This window comes from Garra rufa, chromosome 7 (genome assembly GCF_049309525.1).
Source record: "Garra rufa chromosome 7, GarRuf1.0, whole genome shotgun sequence".
Taxonomy (NCBI): domain Eukaryota; kingdom Metazoa; phylum Chordata; class Actinopteri; order Cypriniformes; family Cyprinidae; genus Garra; species Garra rufa.
The window spans coordinates 797,996-825,445 of NC_133367.1; the positions used below are offsets into that span (position 1 = coordinate 797,996).

Below are 27,450 nucleotides of genomic sequence, written 5' to 3' on the forward strand. Positions count from 1 at the left end.
TTCATCTGCACTTCGAATTTTGAAGTTAAGTATACCATATTTGCAAGAGCCCTGGCTTGAAGACATATGAAGGCCAATATTTAGTTAGAATCATAGAGCCATCTTTTGGCAACAGAATACAACATGCTTTGCACTAACTCATGACAAACCATGTTCAATCTGAACCAAACCTTACATGTTTGATAAAAGTACTGGCGTGAAGACATCTACATTCCAGTATCCAGTTATAGTTATTGTTTGGTGGATATAAATGACTTTGACATACTTATTCCTTTTATATTTACCACTTCAAATGCCTATTGCTCACCGTTTACTGTTTTCCTAAAGCAACCAGGTTGTGGTGAGCCCGGGTGCGAGGGCCATTTCAACACTGCTTGCTGCTTGCTTTAATGAACATTGCTTTTTTTTCAGTTTATATCATGCTATTTTATTTTAAAGAAATACATCTAATCTAAGTGATTAATGCAGAAAATGTTCATGAATCATCTGTCAATAAGGATACAAATTGTATTTCTTTCTGTCTTTTTTTGGTCTTTAATTAGCCTTACTTTCACTTTACATGGCACGTCACACCTCACTCTGCACAGACAAGTTCATCTCGTTTTTGGAACATAATTTACGCACTTCACTCGGTTGATTGTCGGTGTTGGTCTATGTCTGTCAGTGCAGAGTGAATTGGCCTTTTAATGACAAAACACTTTTTATTTCTGCATTATCTGCATTCTATCAGAATGAAGATATTTATTTTGTGCATCATATTGTGTGCATACGTCGAGCCTGGTAAGACACATTTTTTGTAACACTCTTTCTTATAGTAGCTAGGAATAATATTCATAATTAATAATACTCAAACCAGTATCAATCTCTGCATGTATATATGGTTTAGTTTTCATTAAAAGCTCATCTGTGAGAGTGAATGTGTAAATAAGTGATGTTCTTTTTCTGTTTTATTTTGCATGTGTCATGTATTTTGAGAAATATTTCTCTCTGTTATTTCTACTTCAGTTGCATCTAATGTTGGTGCAGATGTAGTGCCACTGTCGGTGATAGAGGGAGATTCAGTCACACTGTACACTGGACTTATTAAATCCCAAAAAGAAAGAATGAAATGGTATTTTCATGTCGATCGCATTGCTGAAATCACTGGAGATCAGAGTAAGATCTGTACAGATGATCAGTGTAAAGAGAGATTCAGAGACAGACTGAAGCTGGACAATCAAACTGGATCTCTGACCATCACAAACACCAGAATCACAGACACTGGCCTTTATAAACTACTAATCAATAGCCATAACAGTGAAATAATCTTTGGTGTTTCTGTCAGTGGTAAGTCATTAAGTGAATGTTAAAAATAAAATAAAAAGCATTGTAGAGTGAAGGTCTGAATCATTAAACGGTTCAGTGTGATTTAAAACTGAATTATTTTAATTGGTGAACTGTCATGTTGGTTTGTATTTCAGCTGTTGAACTAGATATAATGAAGAAAAGAGAGGGAGAATCCATCACCTTAGATCCTGGTGTAATAAAACGCCCAGATGATGTGATAATGTGGTATTTTAATCACACGCTCATCACTAAAATCACTGGAGATCAAAGCACAGATGATCAATGTCCTGAGAGATTCAGAGACAGGCTAAAACTGGATCATCAGACTGGATCTCTGATCATCACAAACACCAGAACCACAGACTCTGGACTCTATGAATTACAGATCAACAGCAGCAAATTCAACATCAGTAGGAGTTTCAGTGTTACTGTCACTGGTGAGTCATTTAGTACATTTACTATTGCAGATGTAGAATACAATTCAGTAGTTAATAGCTTTGACCTTTATTATTTTTATATTTTTATTAGAATTGAGATTAACCGTATGCACATGAATGTAAATGTATAAGTGCACTCTTCCTAATAAGTCTTGCCTAATAAGGTATGATTGAGCCTAGCGGCTTATGGGTGTGAAAGTTCCACACATTTTTGGCAAAAGGGCTGCTCCACCCGTTTCTTCTGTATTTTAGTCATGAAGCACCTATTGAAAAAATGTGGCTTGATGTGGCTTGAACCAACCACAAAAGGTTGTGCTAGGATCTATATTTGATTTGTACAGCCCTACTCCAAAAATGGCTTGTAATGAGCTGTTCATTTCTTTTTTCAGATGCATTTGGTGTTAATACAGAAATTGTGAAAGTGATGGAGCAAGATTCAGTTACTCTACTCACTGATGTTCAAATTAATCAACAAGACAGAATTAGATGGTATTTTTATGACATTCGAATAGCTGAAATCATTAATAGCCACATTAGGATCTGTGCAGATGGAGGTTGTAAAAAGATATTCAGTGACAGACTGAAGCTGGATAGTCGCACAGGTGATCTCACCATCACAAACACCAGAAAAGCAGACGCTGGAGTTTATAAACTATTGATGAACAGCCGCAACAGTGACAGGATCTTCAATGTTACTGTCAGTGGTGAGTTAAATATGTTTTATATCTAACATATAGTGTGCTTACTATAGAAGTGACATTCAGACTAATTGTTGAGAATTCTGAGTTACATTTTCCAAACATACTCACAATGGTTGGCCGATCACAACACACTGGTCCTGTCGGTCAATCGGAGCAAGCCTGTTCTAGTAGACCCCAAATACAAATTCAAGACTTTGAAAAAGGGCATAATAGGTCCCTCAAAATAACATCAACAAGGTTTACTACAAATGCAAAAGACGTTTCTGAATTAATGAATTGCTTATTAATGTATCAGCACATCAAAACAGTGATGTTGCACTATTTCAGCCATTGCAATGGAATGATAATTTACATTTTGGAATGCATCTGTGCCAGCTGTCAAAGATGAGCCATATGAAAGCATCTCAAAGAGCACAAGTATTTGATTAAGGTGTGCCTTGGTTTCTTACTTCAGTGCCCTGCCAAAACATGTTTTTAGCTCTTAAGGTGTTTTCTTGTAAGCATCATAGATCGTTAGTGTTTCTGGACTAGAAACAAATTTTATTTATCTTAAGTTAATGCTGTATATTGAGCAGCAGACGATGTTAAATCCGCATCTGAGAAAAAAATTCATTTTTGGTCGACGCCACCTAGCGTACAGGCGTGAATTACAGCAAGCGAACAAACGGTTAAATCGGTGAAAGCACCATTCGTCGGCGATTCGCCTCGGTTTTTCAAATCGCGCTCAGTGTAGAAATGGCATGCCTTTACTCTGTAGTTTCTAAAGAGCATTTGTGAGTCAGTGAATGTACAATGAACAAAACTATTTTTTTTTTATGCACAGTTTAAAAGAATCTGTTGACTAAATCGTGTAAAGCAATTCAACTGAATAAACAAGTTCAATTGCTTTGTAAAAATTGTAAAAATATACATTTATGTTTCGACGAAGATGACTTCTAATGCTATTTCTGATCATATTTTCACCTAACGTATCATCTGTTTAAATGAGGATTTGATGTAAAATGCAAAAATATGAATAAATGCTGCTTCTCAGACTTTTCAGAAGTCAAGAAAAACAATAATAAAGAAATCACTTGCTTGCCTACAGTTGACCACAAAAGATATATTTCTCCATCTGATTGGTTTGTGTTCCAGGTGTTTCTGCTGCTGAGCGAGATAAAAGGAACAGAAAGTTAACGGAGAATGGAGAATCTGTCACTTCAGATGCTGGTGTGATTGTAAATAATCCAGGTAAATGTTTTTAATTTGTTGATCATCTCTCATCTTCAAATGCACATTTAAGCAAAACATGGCACTATTTATAGATATAATACATCTTTCTACTAAAATTATTGGTAGACTTGGTTCCCAGTTGATCTCTAGTAATGGCTTTCTGTCTTTAGCGTCTCCAGGTTCAGGCCCACCTTCAGGTGCTGCAGCAGCAAGTGCATCTGTTTTAGTATTATTGGTTGTATTGTTGTTCTGCTGGTCATGGCTGTAGCAGTTTATTCTGTAAAAATGGTGTGGGGAAAAAAAGTGATAAACTAAATTAACTAACTAATGCAAACTAAAAAGTGAACTTACCTGCAAAAAAAAAATGAAACCAACTTTGTGCAAAGGCCTACGTTGTTTGTTGAACTACTGTTACTACTGCATGGACTTCTGGTCAGATAACTGTATATTACTCAAATGCTTATGCATTTGATTTCACTACCATGATTTTCTGTAGTGTTTCTTGTATTTTTCTGTTTTTGTTGTGTTCATGTTTGATTTGTAAAGTGCTTTGAGCTCTGGAAATGTGCTGTATATTTTATTAAATAAAATGTTAAAAATGTAAAAAAAATTAAATATATATTAAATATATATTAAATTAAACTTATTTACTCCTTAATGAAATCTGACACATGGCAAAAGCTTTTTTTCTAATAAATATTTAGTAAATGTTCAGTCTCCTCCACTGAACAGTTAAATATACAGTGTGTGATTGTATGACATAGGCTAAAGCTCCTGTAAACTTGCATCACAAGACTTTAATCTGAAATTTCCAAGTGAGCTGTCATGTATTTGGGTGCATGATTTTGATGTATCTTAATTTTGTTTACATTTATAACTTGCTGTGAACAATAGCGGTTGTCTCAAAACAACTTGCTGTGAATATTCCTTGTTCATAAATATTCAAAATTAAAGTTCATACCTTAAAGACATAGCACAAGATCAAAGTCCATCATTGCTCTGTCCTGCGGTCAAAAACTGTTTGCTTCCTGATTACCAATGCCAATATATACCAAATATATTGTGTCACACTGCCACCCAGTGGCCAAATAAAAAGTTTACCATTAATTGTTCCAACAGACATCTTGCAGATGAGCAAATTTAACACTCTAAAAAAGTGTTAAAATGTACCCCAGGTGAAAAAAAAAACACTTAAATTCAATGAAAATACACTTAAATACCCGCAAATACATTTTTAGTACATTGTTATTTTTTTGCGTTAAATAAAAGTGTGGTGGTTATACACTATCACTATACTAATTAAAAGTATGTTTATACTTCAGTAGGGCTTTAGTACACTTGAAAAAAGTATACTAAATACCAGTAATACTTAAATAAATGTTTAGTGTACTAAAATAAAGTATACTACATACTATACTAATGCATTATTAGCACTAACACTTATATTGATTTTGAGTGTGGTAATTTTAAGTTTACATTAAATTGATTTAATTACAAATCTATTAGTAATGTATTGTAGTAGAAGTACATTTTCCCAAAAGTTATACTTAAGTACACTTAATATGAATGCACTATTAGCATTAACACTTAAATTGATTTTGAGTGTGGTAATTTTAAGTTTACATTACATTGATTTTATTAAAAGTGCACTAGAACACACTTTAAGTATACTTAATAATACATTTTTCAGTAATGAACTAAAAGTGCTCTATTTTTGCACACTAATTTTGTACTTTATATACTAAAAGTTATGATAACACTTTCTATGAAGCCTGTATTTATAATACATTATAAGGGTATTCTTAAGGCATTATAATACATTAATAATACATTATAAAAAAACTTATAATATGTTGTATCATCTTATGAGTATTCATAAGAACAGTCTTAATGTATTATAATGTTTTACTTATTTGTGGTTATAGCTTTTAACAGTATGATTACCTCCTCCATAGTTATAACATATTATAAGTCTCATATCTTGCCATCTTTCTCATGTCACTTTACTTAAAGCATACAAAGACCACTTATAAGTAATTATAATAATATTTCTCAAAGAGCCATAAGATCAGGTATTAGATGAGATAAATGTGTAATATGACACAATAGTATTATCAGTTTGATTATTTTGATGGTACCCTTTAGACAGCTTTTTATAAGTAACTCTGCAACTGCATGTCAGCTAACAGTAATTTTTATGTAATAATTTTTAAATTAGTATGCAAAATATATGCTAACGCTGTATTTTTGGTTCCCCAAATGACAAACTGATTATAAGTAACTTTGCAAGCATGTAAACCTTCTACTACCTAGCCTAACCTTAAGTCTACTAATACTCTAAGGAGTGTCATCAACCATCAAAATAAAATATAATATAAATGAAAAAAAAATAAATGTAATATGATATAGTCCATTGTAAATTAGGTAGAATAAATGTGTGTTATAAATAATCATAATCTTAAAAGTTATAACCTCAAATACTCAAGTATTATAATGTATTATAATTGTTGTTATGAGTATTTATGAGATAATAAAACATATTATAAGGTTTATTATAATGCATTATGCATTCATTATAATGCCTTAGAAATACCATCATAATGTATTATAAATAGGGGCTTCATAGAAAGTGTTACCAAAGTTATTCTGTAGTACTTCTTAAGATAAACTTAAGATCATCTAAGTGTACTCAACTGTGCTATTTTGAGACACCATGAAGATGAACTAAAATGTGCTTTTAACATACTATCTCAGCATTTCCAAAAATGTATTTATAGTATATTTATAATATAATTGAAACATATTTCATAAACCTTTAAATATACTAATTATACATAAAAAAATAACTTATTATTTAAAATACATGAATAATATATAATAAATGTATACAAAGCGTATTTATAATGTATTGCCCACATATTTTTATTAATAAAAAATACACTTGTTGATTATTTAAAATACATGAATAAGATATATTAAATGTATACAAAGCGTGTGTCACGCCCTTGGACTGTTTGTCTTGGTTTTTCCCAGTGTTTCCCCCTTTGGACTGTCTGTTTGGTTTCTCCCATGCCCTTTTTTGGTCTTCCTGCTCATTAGTGTGATCCCCTCCACCTGTTGTTGTAATAATCTCAACTTTATAAGTTTGTTTGATTTCCTTGTTTCTTTGTCCGGCTACAAGCACTACACCTATGTTCCTTCGCTGTGTGCGTGTCTTCTCCCGCCATTCCTGTCTATTGTTACTCTGCCCAAGGATTTATTGAAGACTTTTTATATACTTCTACCTTATGTTGCGCTTTCCTACACGCTTCGTGACAATGAATTTATAATGTATTGCCCACACATTTATATTCATCATAATGCACTTATCAATTAATTAAAATATATGAATTATGTATAATAAATGCATACAAATCGTGTTTATAATGTATTGCCCACATATTTTTATTAATAAAAAATACATTATAAATATGCTTTGTATACATTTATTATATATGATTCATGTATTTTAAATTATCAATACGTTTATTTTTTTTATGTATAATTAGTATATTTAAAGGTTTATGAAATATGTTTCAATTGTATTATAAGTGGTAACAAAATGCATTTTTGGAAATGCTGAGATAGTATGTTAAAAGCACGTTTTAGTTCATCTTCATGGTGTCTCAAAATAGCACAGTTGAGTACACTTAGATGATCTTAAGTTTATCTTAAGAAGTACTACAGAATAACTTTTATTACTCTACTTGTATTTTCTAGTTGTAACTAAATATATATTTTTTAAATACAGATATAGTATGTTAAAAGCACATTTTCGTTCAATTTCATGGTGTCTCAAAATAGCACAGTTGAGTACACTTATGGTATTAAGTTTATATTAAAATATACTTAATACTATTTTTTAGCACAATAAGTACAAAATTAGTGTGCGAAAATAGAGCACTTTTAGTTCATTACTGAAAAGTGTACTAAGTATAGTTAAATAAAGAGTATTTTAATGCACTTTTTTAACCTGGGACAAAAGGTTTTTTTATTTTATTTTTTTTAACTTGGTTGTACGAAGTGTTGTAAAGTATAACATTCTGCCTTTTACTGCCAAGTTTGTGCATTTTAATGCAAGGAAGATGAAGGGGACATCCAAGATAAAGTTGTAAGTTCACATTATGTTTCCTTACATTTATTGTCTCTCTCAGATTTTAAAGCATTTAGTTTAATTCTGTATTTTAGTGTAATTTCATATAATTTAATAATACTGTGTTTTCGTGAAATGTTTGTATTTTAGAATGTCATCACTGTGTGATGAAAATTATTGTCTTGCATTGCACTTGTACAGGAAGAGTTTGATTCCATTCAAATCTGTTAACTGTGCTAATCTTTCTTTCTCATTTTTTTCAGATCTGTTTCCTATGTCATCCGTTCAAAGAGCTCCTCAACTGAATCCTGAAGAAAGTCATTCACTACTCTCTCCCTCCTTGCATCACCTTACTTAGTATTCCTCAATCCATTCATTATAAACAATATAACAAGAAAAAAATATATGCATACAAATGTCCCTTTTCTGATGTTTTCTGAGTGTTATATTAAGTGTATAGGGTCGCTAGAGACCTAAGGTGTGTAATAGAGCAAGTATATTTTTAGTGTGCTAAAAATATGTGAATAATGACTAAATACATGCAATTCACCTTTACTTCTCGAAGTGGCTTTGTTTGATAGAAAATAATGACGTGATGTTTCACTCATGACTATTGCAGGCATAAAACTAAAAAATATCATCAGCAAAAAAATTGAACTGGTTTAAATCGCTTAACTGCAGAGCAATTTCTGTTCGAAATATGCTTTATTTTATTCTTCTGTAATTGTTCTTAAAATATAAAGAGAGTTATTTGCTATTGCAACAATTAGAGATCCATCCGTGCTGGATATATAGGTCCAGTTCGCTAAAAACCCGAATATGTAATAGTGATTGTGTAAACATTCATGCATTTAAGGGTTAAATATGAATAAAAATACAATTTATGTCAGAAACAATATGGTAAACAGTGTTCTCTCACATGGTTTATTCAAACAGGAATGAGATGGTACTACACATAGAAATAATTATTAATACAGAACTCAAAGTGAGTTAAGCAAAAAATATCTGTATGCTAACATGCTAATATTACCATCCCATATAGCACAAACATGTCTGCAAGATGTCTGGTAAAAAAGCCTTTGTTCTGGAAAGCATCTGTGTACAAACGTCTGACAGATGTCAGTTTTACATACGGTCTAAATCATAATACATATCATAAGACATCTATTTGACATTTGATCAAAAACGTCCAACAGACATATTGCAGATTTGCAAACACTCCAAAAAATACGTCTTTCAGATGTAAATGTAGACGTCAAATAGACATCTCCGGGATGTACGTGTGCTATCAGGGATGGGAAAAACCATTCAATGAATTGAGCAGCAAATTGTAACAGACACCGAAAAGGTTTGGTAAATGCCTAAAACAAAGGACACTTCCATGATAGCACACATACATCACAGGTTTGACATCTGCAAGATGCATTTTTGGAGCGTTTGTTCATCTACAATAGGTCTATTGGACATTTCCTTTCAGATGTCAAATAGACGTCTATTAGATGTCTTTAAGATGTTTAAAACTGACATCTTACAAATGTCTGTCAGATGTTTCTACACAGCAGATTTCCAGATCAAGCGATCTTTAACAGACATCTTGTGGACAAAGGTGTGCTGTCCGGTTTAGCTCATTTAAAGGTTGTATCAGCGATTTCTAGCCTAAAACATAAAGTGTCAATTTCAGCTGACCTTTCTTCAGGCTCGCTGCCTGCCGCATAAATTGTCTGTGAAAAAAACGCGTCTCTCTGGTCAGTGGCGCAAAAAGGGGGTATGCAGTATATGCGGTGCATATGGGCGCACCGCCAGGGGGGGCGCCAAAACAAGGATGGGACAAAATAATATGTATACATATATATATATATATATATATGTGTGTACATAAATATATGTGTGTGTGTGTGTGTGTGTGTGTGTGTGTGTGTGTGTGTGTGTGTGTGTGTGTGTGTGTGTGTGTGTGTGTGTGTGTCTTCTTGCGATTTTAACTCATGACTATTCTCAAAATATGTTTAAAATATAAGGCCTGGCCACTGGTAAATTTGCTATTTGCTATAATCAGCGACGTTAATGTGGTGGGCGCCCTCAATCTCCTTAGGCTTTTCGTGCTTGTAAACCCCAGTTGGGGGAGGGGGGCGCTGCGATTGATGTGGTGATTGAAGAAAGATGGAGAAGGGAAAAAAGTTGTCAGGAGCTCAGTTTCGAAAGAGGAAAAAAGAAAAGGAGAAGGCGTCTGAAGGAATGCGGCAGAAAATCATGAAATGGATGAAAGACAGAAACAGGTATGAACTAACTTACAATGAAACAAATAACTTCACAGAAAACAAGGCTAACGTTAGATGCTGCTGTGCTGCTGCTAGCTAACATAAAGGGGGGGGGGGGGGGGCGTGGACCGAGTGCTCGCTGCGCCCTCTCCGGCGGTTCGCCCGTGGTCCTCTCATCCCCGGCGCGATTGTCGACCGGGGCGGACTGTCCTCAGTGCATTGTGCATATGGGTGACTGCTAAACATTTTGATTGTTTGTTTTGGTTAATTATCTCGCCTCACTCAGTACTGGGGTAATACGTTTTTACACTCCAGTACTAATGTTAAGATTCTTACAGAAAATAAATAGGAAACGTTGTTTCTCAATCTGTCTGCCTTGTTTTTGACAAATACTTGACAAATGGGCAAGTGCCAAGGCACGACATGTCACAATTTAGTTCCAGTGGGAACTGAGTTCCATTTAGGCCAGTGGGCTGGATAGTAACTGTGATAATGTGTAATGTGTAAATGTGTAATATGTGTAAATACGTGTTAATAAATCTGTTGCCTCTGTAGCCTAACTAAAACATGCTTTTATTTTTGTGCCAAAGGGGGGGGGTATGGGGGGGCGCCGAAATCGATGTTGCATACCCCCCGAAAACTGTGTAGTTGCGCCCCTGTCTCTGGTCAGCCTAGGGTCCGAGATATGCCAAAAAAACAATCAGCACTACCAACCTTTCCACAGATAAACAAACAGTGTTCCAACCAATCAGCGTCAGGGGTTTAGTGTTGTGGACTTTCGCTCCGCCTCCCTCACATCCCTGCACCAGTAGGAAAGTCCACAACACCAAACCCCTGACGCTGATTGGTTGGAACACAGTTTGATTATCTGTGGAATAGTTGATAGCGCCGATTGTTTGTTTGGCATATCTCGGACCCTAGGCTGACCAGAGAGACGCATTTTTTCACAGACAATTTATGGGGCAGGCAGCGAGCGGATCGTGAAGAAAGGTCAGCTGAAATTGACACTTTATGTTTTAGGCTAGAAATCGCTGATACAACCTTTAATGCAGTTAATTTGTTTAAAATTAAATGTGTATTACCAACATGGGTGTTGCCATATTCACATCTATTCACATCATTTCTTTCTATAGTGAAACTCCAGACGTTTCATTGTGCTTTCCCCATTAAGGAAGTTTGCTATTTGTTGACTGACACACAATTACTTGTCCCTCATCATCCATGCTCCATGAATGTGTCATTTTGAGGGGAGGTGGGTTGGTTAGATTCATCAGTGCCTGCTATTCAATGTCTTGATCACACCATTCTGTAGGCAAACTATCACTCTCCATAAATGTTTTACCGGTGATTTGTTTATTAGTTTCCAAAAACAAATGAGAACTAAATAAATTAGCAATCACCATATCATTTGCATCATATCATAAGTGCAGGTTCAAGTCATTAGATGTTTTCCTTCAAATTACTTACTTTAAACTTTCACAAGCATTGACACGCACACTCAGCAACAACATGTGCTTTATGTCTTCTACAAAAAGGTCCTCTTCAGGATGTGGGATCTAGGTGTGATAACAAGCTTCTTAGAATTGACCTTTGCTAAATTCTACTGAAAAATCACGCTGTCACACAATGTGAACGTAATGGACAACAAGGTTCATCTTACCACACAGCATATACCGCATTTTAATATTTCACAAAGAAATATGCTTTTGAATGTCAAACCTTTGCTTTCAGGGTTCATTGTTGCATAGTTAAACTGTTTAGTGAAGTATCATATCAGCAGGAGCGAAGAAGAAAGCAAAAGCCCAGATGCAATCTTCACACCTATACATTCATCACATGCTTGTCCAGCAGAATCTACAGTTTCAACATTAAACCACATTGTTTTCTATATCGGACGACAAATGACAAGTTTCATTTTGACTCCCAACTGAGTTCAAGCATTGCTTGCATTCAATCACAGTCACAGCAAAAGCACATTTGGACTTCCCACTTGGAGTTTCCCACTTGTTCTTCACATGAGTTAAACCACAAATTTTACTGTGAGAAAAAAATCTACATTTCTGATTAAATAAACAGAATGATCATGTGGTTAAGTGTGAAAGAAATCTCCCTGTTATCATGGCAGTCAGCAGTCTTCTTGTATTGTGTAAGCTCACAAGCATCAACAATAAATGTTTGAGCGCAAGGTGCATTGTTTAGCTGGATCGAAATTGGTGTGAATGCACGTAAACCAACTGTGAGCCACATTAAATAGTCCGACGTACCTTTAATGTACCCATTTGTGGTGTTTGCACTTTGACCAGTAAAAGTGGCTTCTTTGAATTTACCATAACAATCATTTCAACTTTTTCAACTCTCATGTCAGTCATTTTGCACGTTCGGTTTAGCTGTTGAATCTGTGGAGGAGGAAAAGAGCTGATGCAGTGGAGGACATCAGTTTTTTTTCCCCTCTCTCTCTCTCTCTCAATGTAAACCACAGGCTTTCAGCTTGAGCATCTTGAAGGACAATATTTCAGAGCGCTGCACTGTCAATGAAAAATGTTCGACAGATTAGTTTTGTTCTGTTTGTGCTGTTGCCATCTGGTTGGTAAGTTACACACATTTTATGCATAATGGTAGCAGATTATTTATTTATTACAAATGAATAATGCTCAACTAAAATCTCAATCCAATTGAGACATTACTATGAGTAGGATTGGTTTGATGTTTTTTATTTTAGTTTTTGAAAGAAGTCTCTTTTCACTAAGGTATTTGCTGAAGAAATACAGTAAAAACCGTGATGATGTGAAATATTATGACTTCAAATAAATGTTTTCTCTTTGAATATATTGTAAAATGTTAGTTATTCCTGTGAAAAAAAAGCTGAATTTTCAGCATCGTTACTTCAGTCTTTAGAGTCACATGATTCTTCAGAAATCATTCTAATAGATGATTTACAGCTCAAGATATATTTCCGGTTATTATCAATAAGTTTTGTTTGATTAGTTGGTTGTTAATTGTCAGAGCAGCGCTAACAACATTAGCGTGAGTGCTAACTAAAGGTGTGTGCGTCTGTGAGTGAGAGAGAGAGCGAGAGAAATATAGTTTGTGCTTTCCGTACATAATAAAACGTAATATTGTGAAAAAAAACATGGAAAAATCTGTCGTTTTTATCCTGATGTTTACTGTATTTATTAGTTTGGCCATTGTCATTGTGGGCTTTGGTTAATTAGCTTTTTTGGGCTGTAAGGGCCTTTGAAATAACTGAAATCATGTGGCGAAGTGATATAGACATGTAATGCAATCAAAAGTTGCCTGGAACCATGTTCGCCGTGCGTTTCCCAGAGAATAATGCACACCTCTAGAACGTTTGTCAGCCAATCAGATTCAAGCATTCAACGGCCCTGTAGTATAAACAATGTTATTTTTCGTGGAACTCTTTTCTGCTTTAATACATAAATGTATATTTAACCAAGACTTGTTCTCCAGGTGTGTTTGGTGAAAATGCGGTGAAGTCAGTGGCAGTGACGGAGGGAGATTCGGTCACTCTAAAACCTGATCTTACCCATAAACAATCTGACAATCTGATCATGTGGAACTTTAAAACTAACGGGCCTCTTCTTGCGAAAATCAATCAAGCGACCAACGATATCTCGATAATAGATGACGGTCCTGATAAGAGATTCAGGAACAGATTGAAGCTGGATCATCAGACTGGATCTCTGACCATCTTGAACATCACAACTGAACATGCTGCAGTTTATCAAGTAACAATCAGCAGCAAGACAAAGATTACATATAGATTTAGTGTTTCTGTCTATGGTGAGTAGATGTTTACAGTTTGCCTTGTTTACTTGATATAATGAAGTTTATCATATAGTATGGACACTTGCTGTTTATTCTCACATGTTTTCCAGCACGTCTGCCCGTTCCTGTTATTATAAGTGACTCCCCACAAAATTCATCATCATCATCATCATCATATTGTTCATTGTTGTGTTCAGTGTTAAATATGAGTCATGTGACTCTCTCCTGGTACAAAGGAAACAGTTTATTGTCCAGCATCAGTGTGTCTGATCTCAACAACAGTCTGACTTTAGATCTGGAGTGTCTGGACGATTCCTACAGCTGTGTGGTGATCAATCCCATTGGCAACCAGACTAAATATGTCAACATCACTGATTTCTGTCAGCCATGTTCAGGTATGTTAGTTAAAAGCATCTTGCGGCTGTGAAATAACTTTCACTTTTTTTCATGCAGTTCTTTTGTTTTCTCAGACTGCACATTCTGTTGTCATGCATCTGAAGCTGTCTCTCGATTGGCCGCCTCTGTACTGGTGGGCGTGGCTACTGTTGTTATTGTAGTTTATGACATCATCACATCCAGGAAAGGTGTAAAAGAGAAACCAACACCTCATTGGTCAAAGTGAAGACATGTTGTGTGCTTCTGTACATTTTTACAAAAAGCAACAATGTAAATGTTAGCACAGTAAAAATGCACAATTATTTTAGTTGCTGGGTTTTCTTGCTTTTTTATTTTTGCATTTCCATTATATTCATGTTCACTGTGAACAAAACAAACACTAACCATGTTTTTAGAATGTGTTATTTTTAAGAGGGTACTTAAAAACTTTAAAAAAAAAAAAGTTTAAAACTACACTTTGACACCATCAGGTTCCCTTTAGGTGAACTTTTCAATTTACATCTTTATTGACTCACTAAACTTTAACCTTTAACAGTTTGTCCTTTTGTTCAACTGGTGACCAAAACAGCTATTGCTTATGTAAATGAAAAACGTGTTTGTGCACTTTCTTGTGCCAGGTTTTTTTTTTTTGTTTGTTTGTTTTTTTTTTTTTTTTTGTGTGATTGGTGTTAGAGAAGAACAAATTTACTTTAATACTAAATTTAATACATTGACATTTAATACAAGACTTTCCATAGACTCTAAAAAATGCTGGGTTAAAAACAACCCAGCGCTGGGTGAAATATGGACAAACCCAGCGATTGGGTTGTTTTGACCCAGCAGTTGGGTAAAATGTTTAACCCGTCCTTCTGGGCAGTTTTATTTAACTCAATTATTGCTTTAAAATTACTATATTTCTTTCTTTAAAAATGCCCAAATAGCTTGGAAAGTAACCTAGGCATCAGCCTAGGCATCAGCAATAATCAAAATGTGAACATTTATGTATTATTATTTATTACTTATTAAGCAATTCATTTTTCTTATTTAATTATTTATTCAACTTATTAATAAATGTTCATTTTTTAAATCATTAAAAAAAATTACTTTCCAAGTTATTTGGGCATATTTTAAGCAAGGAATATAGTAATTTTAAAGCAATATTTGAGTTAAATAAAACTACCCTGAAGGATGGATTAAACACTAACCCAACTGCGGGGTCAAAACAACCCAATAGCTGCACTGTAAAAAGTTTACACCAGATTCAACTTAAAAGCCTAAGTTCAGCAGCTGCGTTGTTTTTAAGTTAAATCAGCTTAAATCTACAAGTCATTTTAACTTATTACAATAAAAATGAGTTGATATAACTTGTAAATTTAAATGGCTTAAGTTGATTTAACTTAAAATCTTAAGGCAGCTGCTAAACTTAAGTTTTTATGCTGTAACTGGTGAAAAGTTTTTTGCAGTGTGGGTTTGTCTATATTTTAACCCAGCGCTGGGTTGTTTTTAACCCATCATTTTTTAGAACGTAAGACTTTTTTTCTGTTTGTTTGACAACTGGACTAGCATGGAAAAATCCAGACCCTAATCTATTAAGATTAAAGTCCCCCTGAAATAAAAATTATTATTTTTTTGGCTTTAAGTATAAATATATTAGCGTTAAGGTTATCTAAAAGCTAGTGTGCTTCAAAACAACGACAAAATTCGCGTTTACTTACGGTCTCGTCACTTCCACCAATATGAATCAAGGATTTTGATGATATCACCATGCACTTCAATTTCTCATCAAACGCTCTGTCCAATCAAATGCTCTCTAGAGTCCGTAGTGTCCCGCCCCCTACACAGAGACGCAATAACCCGGAGCAGATCATATGCGCTCATATGTGCGGTCGGCATGTATTAAACTACACAGGCTCAGCATGATTATGATCACTATTTCGTTTTAGCAAGAGTTTCATATTGAATCTGTGGGGTGATTTATTAGTCTGTGGCTGTCATAAGCTTTCAAATGCGGCTTTACCGAGCTCAACGGCTCTGGCCCGAGCAGATATTAATGAAACGCTATTGGCTATTCAAAATTAGTGGGCGGGGCTAGGTGATATGTTTTTGTTTCAGTTAAAAGTACGTCACCACATAGAATAACGCTGCGTGTTTCAAGGCACTTCAGTGGACCTTTAAGGGTCTGGCATCGAGCAATGAAAAGGGCCTAACTCGAGGGGCGGCACCAAGCAAGCATTTGAAACTCTCACTTCAAGCAATTGGATAATGCCACGACCAATCACAACAATACACGGTGTGACGTATCCAGAGCGACGGTGAACATATAAGAGTGGCTTTCAATGTTATAACATAAACAATGTTAATTAATTATGACAGCCGAATCAACCTCATAAAACAATTAGGTCCGATCAAACTATTCATTAACTATCAACTAATATGTGGATGGACGCTAGCTTTTCGTTCTGCAGCGAAACATATCGTCATATTCAAGTTAGGCTACTGTATTACTATTAAATAGTTCCATTTTTCGTTACAGTAAGTTTACCAAGTGACTCTTACCATTTGTAAATGAGATGGACCTCATCTACCACAATCCCGATCAGGTTGTCCCGGTAGACCTTGTTCGATATCATTTATCGCTACTTCTTTTTTAACAGCCGGGACTCGGGACTGCCGAATGCATATCTGGCATTGCCCGCTTAGGATCTGTTCCTCTTCGTGGTTGCCCCATACGCTTAGCTACCAGTGGAGCTAACTGATAAATTAAACTCTTGCCGTATCCAGTCGGCAAAACAGCAAAAACGTCCTTCTTGCAAAGGAACGATTCGAGCGCGGTTTTCTGTTCCTCTTATATATGAAAGGCCAAGTCTAACTTGTTCATTGTAGCGGCCGAAGCCGTTTCAAACAATTGGTGTTCATCTGTAGCCATCATTCAATGTTTACTAAATGATTCCGGACGTCGCAGCGCTTTCGTCATCAGCTTAGCTCGCCTCTGACCCGCCTACATCAGATACACCGATTTGATTGGTTCCCAGAACTGCTTACATAATGCAGTAACATGCATCATTGGGCTCGTTTGAGATGAGCAAAATCTGTGTCCGAGTTACGTCCGACTTGCTCTGACATGATGCTGACGTGTGCCAAAAAACTCTCGCGATGGCGAGGCGGCCTTGTCGGATTGAGCAGTCAGGCGCAGTAACTCTACACCGACTGCGCTGACCAAAAGCACGATGAGAAACGACTGGCTGACGACACAGCTTAATGCTCATTGGTTCAAACAACTTCTCTTCTAATTTTTATTTTTTATTTTTTAATCTAATATCATGTGGTTACGTGTTTAAATTATGCATGAATATTCCCAAACACTTGTTGTATTAAAGTAAAAAATGGATGATAAATTCGTCTTTAGTATGGAATTAAATAGCAAGAACTTTGAGTGTCTTGTGCATCATATTTATTTTCATATAAAAGCAACAGAACTGAAATTATATCATGTTTATCAGCAACACAGCACGTGAGTGTGAATAATGCGATATTCACCTTTGATCTCGTAGGTATCTGTTCCGCTACAACTGGACGGTAATGATGACTGCAAATCACATTCTGTCACCAGTAAATACAGTTCTTGACCACTAGGGGGCCTTAGTTAACTTCCAAAAGAGAATTTCTGAAACGATTTAAATTCAAATGGTTTAGAAATAATTACTATATTCAAAGGCCCTTATATCCATGCTGATATGTACTTGTTCTTCTCTTGCAATAAACATGTATTCTTAGTTTAATGCTGTATCTGTATTTTTTGTTTTCTGTTATAAATTTAATCATGATTGTTAACTAATTAAAAAAAAGTAAGACTTATTAGGTCCCTCTTAGAAGTTTTCCAAGTGGCCAAGGGTTTCAGAACTTGAGAAAAAAAAAATAATAATAAAGGTAATCACTAATACATGGAGCTTAAGGAACCTGCATTAGACCACCGGAGATTGGATTGACCCAACATTTTAACATAATATGAATTGCTGCTAGACTACTCACCCACAACAAAGCGCTCTGCTCACATCACTCCAATTTTGTTTAATCTCCATTGGCTTTGTTGCATATCATATTAAATACAAAACTGTCCTGCTCACTTTTAAATCACTGCATAACCTGCTCCCAGGTATCTTTCTGAACTGCTCCTCCCCTATACCCCAACTCGCTCATTATGCTCCTCTGATTCTGCTCTTCTCAGTATCCCTCGGTATTGCCTTGCTTCAGTGTTGCTACACCCAAACCTTGAAACTCTCTCCCCCATCTCTCCGCTGTATCAATAATATTCTTGAATTTAAATCACTTGAATATTATCATTTATAAGTTATGCCCTCCATCTTTTTGTTTTCTGAATGTTACCATTCTCATATTATGTTGTTTCCTCATTGTGTAATTTTGTTCGACACTTGTGCTTATGCTTGTTTATTATACTGATGTTTATCTTTTCTAATTGTGTTTTCACTGTAATGTGACCTTGAGAACTGAAAATATATAAATAAAAATTTATTATTATTATTATTATTATTATTAACCGTAGTTACCAATGGCCCCCTGAACTGATTATTTACTCAGGCACCCACATTCTGGGGGGGTGGGGGGTTCCCCCTCGGTAAAAATCTTGATGGCATTCTGGGAGGTCCCCATCATTAGGAATCACTTTCGGTGTCCTTCCTCAGGGGGGTCCCCTCCCTCGTCGTTCTTTTTCTTTCTTTTTTTTTTTATAGTTTGTCATGATTAGATTAGGATTTATTTGTAAAATGGTGAAGAAACTTAGGCGTCCCACGGAGTGGACGGGTGACAGTTAAGGGGTTAAAACGAGGACTGGTGCATACACTACAATACAATACATATCTTCTTCTTTAACTTTCTGTAAAAAAAAAAGACAAGAATCACATGACACATAATATTAATAGTGCATTCAGTAACTGTTATTTGAAAAAGAGAGAGAAGCAGAATTTATCATAAACTTCAACTATATCAATGGTATTGTTTTACATTGGACTTAAGCAAATTGTCCCTATAAAGGTTAAGACATTTCTTTAAAACCAAATATTGAAGTTTATAATAACACAATGATAACACAATGAACATAGGCTTTACTGTACACTAAAATATTACATAATGCAAACTGAACAGGAAAACTGACAATTATGTCAGTGGGGCAGCCGTGGCCTAATGGTTAGAGAGTTGGACTTGTAATCCAAAGGTTGCAGGTTCGATTCTCAGGTCCGGCAGGGATTGTAGGTGGGGGGAGTGAATGTGCAGCACTCTCTCCACCCTCAATACCACGGCTGTGGTGAGTCCCTTGAGCAAGGCACCGATCCCCCAACTGCTCCCCGGGCGCCGCAGCAATGGCTGCCCACTGCTCCGGGTGTGTGTTCACTACTGTGTGTGTGCACTTGGATGGGTTAAATGCAGAGCACAAATTCCTAGTATGGGTCACCATACTTGGCCTCACCTCACTTCCTTTCCTTTCCTTTCCTTTTAAGACAAACTCTGGACCCATTGCAGTATTAATACAATATTAATATTTCTTCAATTGTGCAGCAGCGGTTGAAAACAACTTATCTTTAACGTGGCTATCACACTTGTCTCATTTTCACTTCACACAGACTTTTGTTTTCGGTCAGCAACGTTTTTTTACACTCATTAGTTTCAAATGTGCACTCTCAATCATCTCATTATCACCTCATTTGATCATATAATTAAGTTAAATTTAGTTCTTGTTTGCCGGGTCTCATATCGACAGTGTGTTGCGGTGCTTACTTCTCTTTTGGACTGCCTATTAGCAGCCTATTGATTTTTCTTCTTCTTCATGTTTGTTTATTCTACCCAAATGTTACAGTGCTGGAGATGCTCCTTAAAGTGAATTTTTTTTTTTTAACACTGAAATTTGCACATTTTGTTCAGTAATTAAATACATTTCTCTTGTGTATGACGATGTAAGTTATACAGGTGACCACACAATCGGCCTGGAATGTATCAAATGATCCATGAGTTCAAAACATTTATCTAAAGCATTTGAAAATTGATATAATTAGCTGACACAGGAAATATACAGCAAAATGCCTTGTGCTGAGCACTATGGGAGATAATGACGAATGTCCTTTTAACAGACATAGGCAATGTAGGATATGAGGCACTTTCTGATAATGTTATGGCTTTTATAAATACTGTGTGATGTATGAAGATCAGTTATTATATAGAAAACGCTAACAAAAAAACAAAAACACAAGCGCCGGCAAATCTAACTCCCTGATGAAATGATAGAGAGACACAACATATAATGGGAGTAAATGTCCTTACCACTTTCTGTGCTTTTTTCTTGTAGAACGTTGACTCAGCATAAGTGATCTCTTCCTTACCAGTCTCAACTGTTAGAACAATAATGACTGATGGATTAAAATAAAATCTTAAGTAACTTATTATCATCTTATTTTTTTTTACACATTATGTATTATTATTGGGCCTTATATGCCATTTTAAAATATCATTCATTTAAGTTGACATTTACAACTATTTCTCTCTCACACACACTTCTCAAGCAGCCTATATGTGCTTATAAAAATGAAGTTGGAAGTAAAGTAAAATCTGAATAAGGAAAACGTCACAATCAAAAACAAAAGCGCCATTGATAGAAATGATCTAACCCAATTATTTTGGACTATTGACAATTAATCACATTATACTATTTTAAAATAAGATAACACTTGCCTTCTTGAGCAGTTTTTGCGGATTTCTTGCAGATTCGAAAGATGACAACTACAGCTACAATCAGTGATGGGCAAGCTACTTGGAAAATGTAGTGAGCTAAGCTAACAGTTACTCTTCATTAAATGAAGCTTAACTACACTAAAGCTACAGCCTTGGGTAATGTAGCAAGCTAAGCTACAGCATCATGGCAAAAGTAGTTCACTACATCTAAGCTATTTTTTAAAATTTCATTTTTCTATTGAACCAACATCATACCAAGTCAGTGCTCTCTCAGTGATCAATTAAATTGTCAGTCATACAGGCATGCAAGTTCAGTTTAATTGTTTATTCAACCACTCTTCCAAACCAATTTGGCAACAAAAATCTGTATCATGTACAGGGCTGGATTTATCTTATATTTTGGGGGGTTGAATTCTTTCTTGAAAAAAATAAAAACAAATAAAGCAATGGCACCAGTTTCACAATATTACACGAATAAAACAGGGAAAACACAAAATTTGTAAATAAAATAATTGTATACATATTATTGAATAACATAGTCTATATATGAATGGGTGTTCGTCAACTGATTGCATGTCGTCAGAGTTTACAGTGTTGACAGCTTCGTAAAAAATAGCCTAATGGAAGCGCTGTAGATTTGTATATAGCTACTAAAATATGACAGACCGCACAAAAACAGCACTTTAATTTACTGCCGTGTTTGAACAAAGATAGTGATTGATTTCATGAATACAGGAGCCTGTTTTTTTTAATTGTCAGAATCTATAGTACATAACAAATACAAAAATAAAAACAAATCACAAACTTTTGCAGTCAAGACTGTGAATAAAAGACAAGTGTGGAATGTAAGTCAGATTTGGCCCAGACCCTGTTACTATCTGGGAAGCAAAGCTAAATTCTATTGTAAATTTGTTAACTGACAGTAAGAATATATAACCGAGTCAAGCGGCTATTTTCGTTTGCAGAAGGTAAAACACATTAACGTAAATTGTAAGTCTTTGAGAGGAAAAATTAAACCGGCTTATGTAGACTACCTCTCTTGCCACAAATACAAATGTTTCCATATCTGCAATGTATTTGAAGCAAAATTATTATGCATTGGGTAAGCTTTGTACTTCATGCACGTCGATGGAAAATATCATGATGAGCAAAAATGTGCCACGGGACCGGTGGTCACGCTGAACTGCACGTAATACACACTATTTAAATCGACTAATGTAACTTTTGGGTGACTGTTTTATTTTTCAAATGAACAGTGATATTGTGCGCGTACACAGCGCGATCAAACAGCTGAATATCATATTCTGTCATGTTGGTCATAGTAAAGGCATAATTCACTACTGCAAAGTCCAAAGCAGTTTGAAGTATTAAGAATATTAGCAAAGATTATTATAATTCGTTTAGACTAGAACACGGTTTCATTCTTATTTTGCTATGGAACCTGGTCGTTTTATGTTTGTTTGTTTTTACTAACGAACCGAAACATTTTGCCTTTCGCCACGAATTTGACACCCTCTGCCCATCTGGTACTTCTGAGTTTGAGATCTTCCCAGAGCACTAGCCTGCTTCAAAGACTAAAATCAAGGCGCCCATCACTAGTTCTAATACTACGTTTTGCATTGCAGATTATACAGTTTTCTGTTGCTATGTGGGCGCTCAGTTTTTTTCTGACATTTAGCTAAAATATCGACAAAAAAGTCTCGACAACAAGTGTTAGACTAAGACACACTTTTCTCATCTCCTCGAATGCAAAAAAAAAAACATTACCCTTTATAAATACAGTGCTGTGTTATAAATACAGAAAACATGTACTTTCAATCAACACTTCTTTATTTACCTCAAGTCTGCAAACACGCTGAGATGCTTCAAACTGCGCGCTGCACTTCATTCACGAGAGAGGCGGGAGGAATAATACGGTTTGACTGACAGTTTAATGAGCCAATGGCCTCACGAGGTTTAGTGGCGGTGGCGTCGCTTACTGACCCAGGATCAGTGATCCGTAGCAGTTATATTTCCGATTTGAGCTTAAAGTATAGAACAATATATAGCTTGTAGCTTTTGTTGACGCTACCGCGTTACTTGATCAAAATAATAGCTTAGCTACTGAAAAGCTATTTGATTCAGAAAACAGCGACGCTACCACCACGCTACTGAGAAATGTAGTTAAGCTAGTAGCGTCACTACTTGTAGCGACGCTACTGCCCAACACTGGCTACAATCAACAGAGATCCAGCAGCAGCAGAAGTTAACACTATATACAATACGGGTATGGCCTGATCTGTAATGGACACAATTTAAACTGTCTGTTTGATCCACAACAAACACTATGAAACATTCGCACTGTATAACTTGATAGATCCACACAGTTAATCAATGTTAATATCAGTGCTGTCGTACCTGCACATGTATGACAGAGTTTGCTGATGTCCAGATGTCTGGTCTGGTTGCTGATGGGATTGTTGATCACACAGCTGTAGGTGTTTTTATCCTGATATTCCACCTCCAGAGGTAGAGAGAGACTGATGCTGAGATCAGACACACTGATGCTGGACAATAAACTGTTTCCTTTGTACCAGGAGAGGGTCACATCACTCACATTCACCACTGAACACACCAGTGAACAAAATGATGACGATGATGATGATGATGATGATGATGATGATGATGATGATGATGATGATGATGATGAACAGTCTCTGGTAATGTTAGGAAAAGGCAGATGAGCTAAAAACATGAGAGAATAAATAGAAATGTGTATAACGGTGTCTGTCATATCAAACATAAAAGTGTTTAACCATTTTTCAGTAAAATTTAGTTAAAAATTTGCTTTCTATTTACCATAGACAGAAACACTGTATGTTTTTGATGATCGTGTAGCTCCACTTATATCTAGTTTGTAAAGTCCAGCATGTTGAGTTGTGATGTTTGTGATGGTCAGAGATCCAGTTTGATTGTCCAGCTTCAGTCTGTCTCTGAATCTCCCATCAGGACCATCAAATGTGTTGAAGATTCCAGCATCTCTTCTGATTTGAGCTATCAAAGACATTTCCACTCCAAATTTCCACAGTATGTCATTTTCTTCATGCATTTCAGTAACATCAATGTGTAGAGTGACATAATTTCCCTCCATCACTGACACTGACTCAACAAAATCACCTGATAAAATGAAGAGAATTTATTTCACAATTAAAATGTGTTTATTTATTTATTTATTTATTTTTGGCTTACGAAGCCTGCAGTGAAATGTGAACTAGTACATCCAGAACAGCAGCACTTTGAATATACCGTAAAAATGTGTGAGCAATGTGTTTTAAATGTACCTGCTGTAGAACAAAATTAATGTGTGAAGTTTCAAAACCTGCTTATGCCACCTTTAAAGTTTAGGTTTAATTCTTAATTTGTATATGGGATATTTTGACCCGAACATCAATAGAGCTTCATAAAGTCAAGCATATAAATTTATTTTGTATAACTTACCAGTCAGACTCCACCAGAACAAAAAGAACACGTGAAACATTTTCTTCAGTGGTTTTGTGTCTAGTCTAAAAGACTATCTGCTGAAAAAAAAAAAAAAAAAAAAAAAAAACACTTGAGCTTGTGTGAACCTCCCCCAACAGAGTTTGACTCAGTATGCACACGCACACCCACATGAATGTGGGTTAAGATTATATTTATTACAGATCATCTGACTGTTATTAGGACTTTAACTGTTGTTGATGATGGAAAACGATTTTTATCAAACGGAATGCATTGCTATAGTTTAACATCGTTTTTGAAAAGTAACGGTCTGACTGTGTTAAAGTATGTAATTTTACATACTTTGTAAAATTGTTTTAAAAATGTTTAAAACGTTTTTTTTTTTTTTTTAAATCAATCAGTTATTGTGAATTTTAAAAGCAGTCTTTAGTCTCTCATTGCAGTCTTACTGCAAGTGTGACATAGAGGTTCAACATCTGAGTCAAACTGAAACTGCGGTCAGTTCTTCAGAAAACTGGTGTGAACTTCTGGGTGGACAAGCAGCTTTAGCAGGAAAGCTTTGGCAATTTTTTCAACATGTGTTTAGTTTGTAGGTTAAGGGCTCCTTCCTGCCCTGCTGCTATGAACCTTTATAGTCTCACTTCCTTCCTACACAGCTTTAAAACAGATGGTCTTACTATAGGGAGATGAGAAGGTCTGTATTACTTAGGCTACTATTGGAGAAAGTTTAGTGGCTAACTCGGATCATGTGTCCTTTAATAATCATTCACATTACAGCCTTTACGTCACTGTGTTTAACCTAGAGTTGTGCTACTCTCAGGCCCTGTCCCAAATGGCATCCTAAACCCTCACAGTCTTCCTTTGAGTCCGCATTTTTGTCATGCAATGCTGCTTTAACTGTCGGGTAGAAGTCTGCTGAAGTGCGTATTAAGGGCGCATGACGACCGCGAAGGGGGGCGCTCGCGAGCACCCTTCTGAACGCAAAAAATGACGAATTAAGGCAGGAGTGCACAACCCTGTTCCCGGAGATCTACCTACCTACAGACTTTAGCTCCAGCCCTGCTTCGGAAAAGATGCCCGTAAATATCAAGTGCAACCTACGAAATTAATTATTATTGATTCAGGTTGGAGCTGAACTTTACAGGATGGTAGATCTCCAGGAACAGAACAAACAATTAATGAGAAGTCCCGTAAGATGAATCCTACCTGGCTCAAAACATTTAGTGAGGATTTTTGTTTTGTTTTGTTTTGTTTTGTTTTTTAATGTAAAACTAAAAAAAAAAAAAAAAAAAAAGTTAAATCCAAAAGTATTTTTTCATGTAAAGCATGTTGAAGGTAAGCAGATCATTTCTTTAAATGATAAGCCATTTCATAAGCTGTTTATTCAGCGTAGTAACGCCTCTCCTCAATTGACATTCATTTAAAAAAAAAACGGCCTCTGGTCTCTCTTCCCACGTACTAATAGACAAGAAGTGTTAGCTTTAACCCTAACGCTTTTTTGGCTCAGGGTTGCAGGCGTGCCTTTTAATGGCTTTGTTTAAAATGAAATAAAATAAATCCATCAATGCTGATATTTGCATTGTAAAATTTAATAAGCTGACTTTACTTAGAAAAAGTGAGGAAACCTATTGTACTAAAAAAACTAAAGAACGTAAAAAGTGAAACAGGATTAGTATGTTGTACTGACAAATGTTTAGTTAGTTCACTTACATAAGAGTTCTAGTAACTAAAACAGAACTGTAGGGGGTCCTTGATCTTTAGTTAAGGTATGCTCTTGACTTAGTATTGCTACTCACTCACTCCCAGAATGCATTGCGGCATGAATAAATTATGCAATTGCTTTTTTCTTTTTTTTTTTACTGTTGTTGTACTTATTTGCCAATTTTATTTGCTGTCTTAGCACAACAAAAAGAGCAAATAAAACAGTTATTGTTACAATTAATAAAATAAACAAAACTGAATTATTACTATTGTTGTGATTTGCATGCTGAATGTTAAAGTCTGTGTGTGACACGAGCACATTACCGCATATAATAAAGGACTGTATCAACCCAACTAAAAGATATTTTATTTCGCACTGCTGCCTCTCACTGGTGTATTAATGTTGTTGGTTTCTTTGTGGCTACATGAATATTTTAAGTAAGTGTTACTCGAAACAGTAAGTAAATTGTTTTACTTGCCTTGAAAGTAGCTGTACCTTAAACCTAGTAAGTATAGCAAATAAGTAACGATAACTAACTATACCTGAACAGCCCTCAATTATAATTGCCAAAATACACAGACTGACAGCTAATTGTGCATCAATGTTATATCAAAATTAAAGAAAAAAAAAATATGGGATCATGTCTCTTTGTCGTTGATGGTATGACCTAGGCCAGTGCTTTTCAAACCTGTCCTGGAGGCATAATAAAGGAGACATACAAAATGTGCAGGGCAGGGGTGCCTCCAGGACAAGTTTGAAAACCACTGACCTAGGTTTTTTCAACCTGTATGCTATCTGGTGGTCAATATAATGAATCACAACCAGTGGGGTGACATTTGATTCTGGAATTTGTTACTGTGTAAGGAATTAATTAGGTGTATTAAAATAAGTAACATAAAATAAACATTTATTCATAAATTCTACAATAGGTCTATAGAAACCTGATTTATTTAATGTTGGAATAAATCAGTGGATGAGAGTGTTGATGCCTATCGACTATTACCCCAAATGCCATCAGCTAAAAAAGAGCAGCAGTGTAGCATTGAAATCATGGCCATGACTCAAACAGATGTCCAGCAGCAGTTTTTTTTTTTTTTTTTATCAATAAAGTTACAGAATATAATTTGTGACAAAGGTCTTGTCTATGTTTTTCTCTTTTTTTCAAGGTGATTGAAGCAACAATTTTTCAATAACTGAAGTAGGCTATATGTTAAAAAGTATGACATTTGGAGTTGGCTAACTTTTCAAACTTGTGATACAAAATTGTTAGATTCACATATTTGGGTGTCACATCATATTAAATAATAAA

The 27,450-nt window shown here is 35.4% G+C and overlaps 2 protein-coding genes across 2 annotated transcripts in view; one reads left to right on the forward strand and one right to left on the reverse strand.

The window, feature by feature from the left end:
* LOC141339276 (uncharacterized) overlaps positions 1–27,450 on the forward strand; it is a 727,444-nt gene that overhangs the window by 359,704 nt on the left and 340,290 nt on the right. The gene's annotated exons all lie outside the window — the stretch shown is intronic.
* The window catches only part of LOC141338795 (SLAM family member 9-like), a 15,062-nt gene continuing 1,556 nt past the window's right edge, over positions 13,945–27,450 (reverse strand). The window contains exons 2-4 of the mRNA XM_073844411.1: positions 23,801–24,118; positions 23,372–23,686; positions 13,945–13,976 (exon numbers count right to left, since the gene is read on the reverse strand). Of these exons, the coding sequence (XP_073700512.1) occupies positions 13,945–13,976; positions 23,372–23,686; positions 23,801–24,118 (665 nt within the window). The remainder of the gene's footprint in view (positions 13,977–23,371; positions 23,687–23,800; positions 24,119–27,450) is intronic.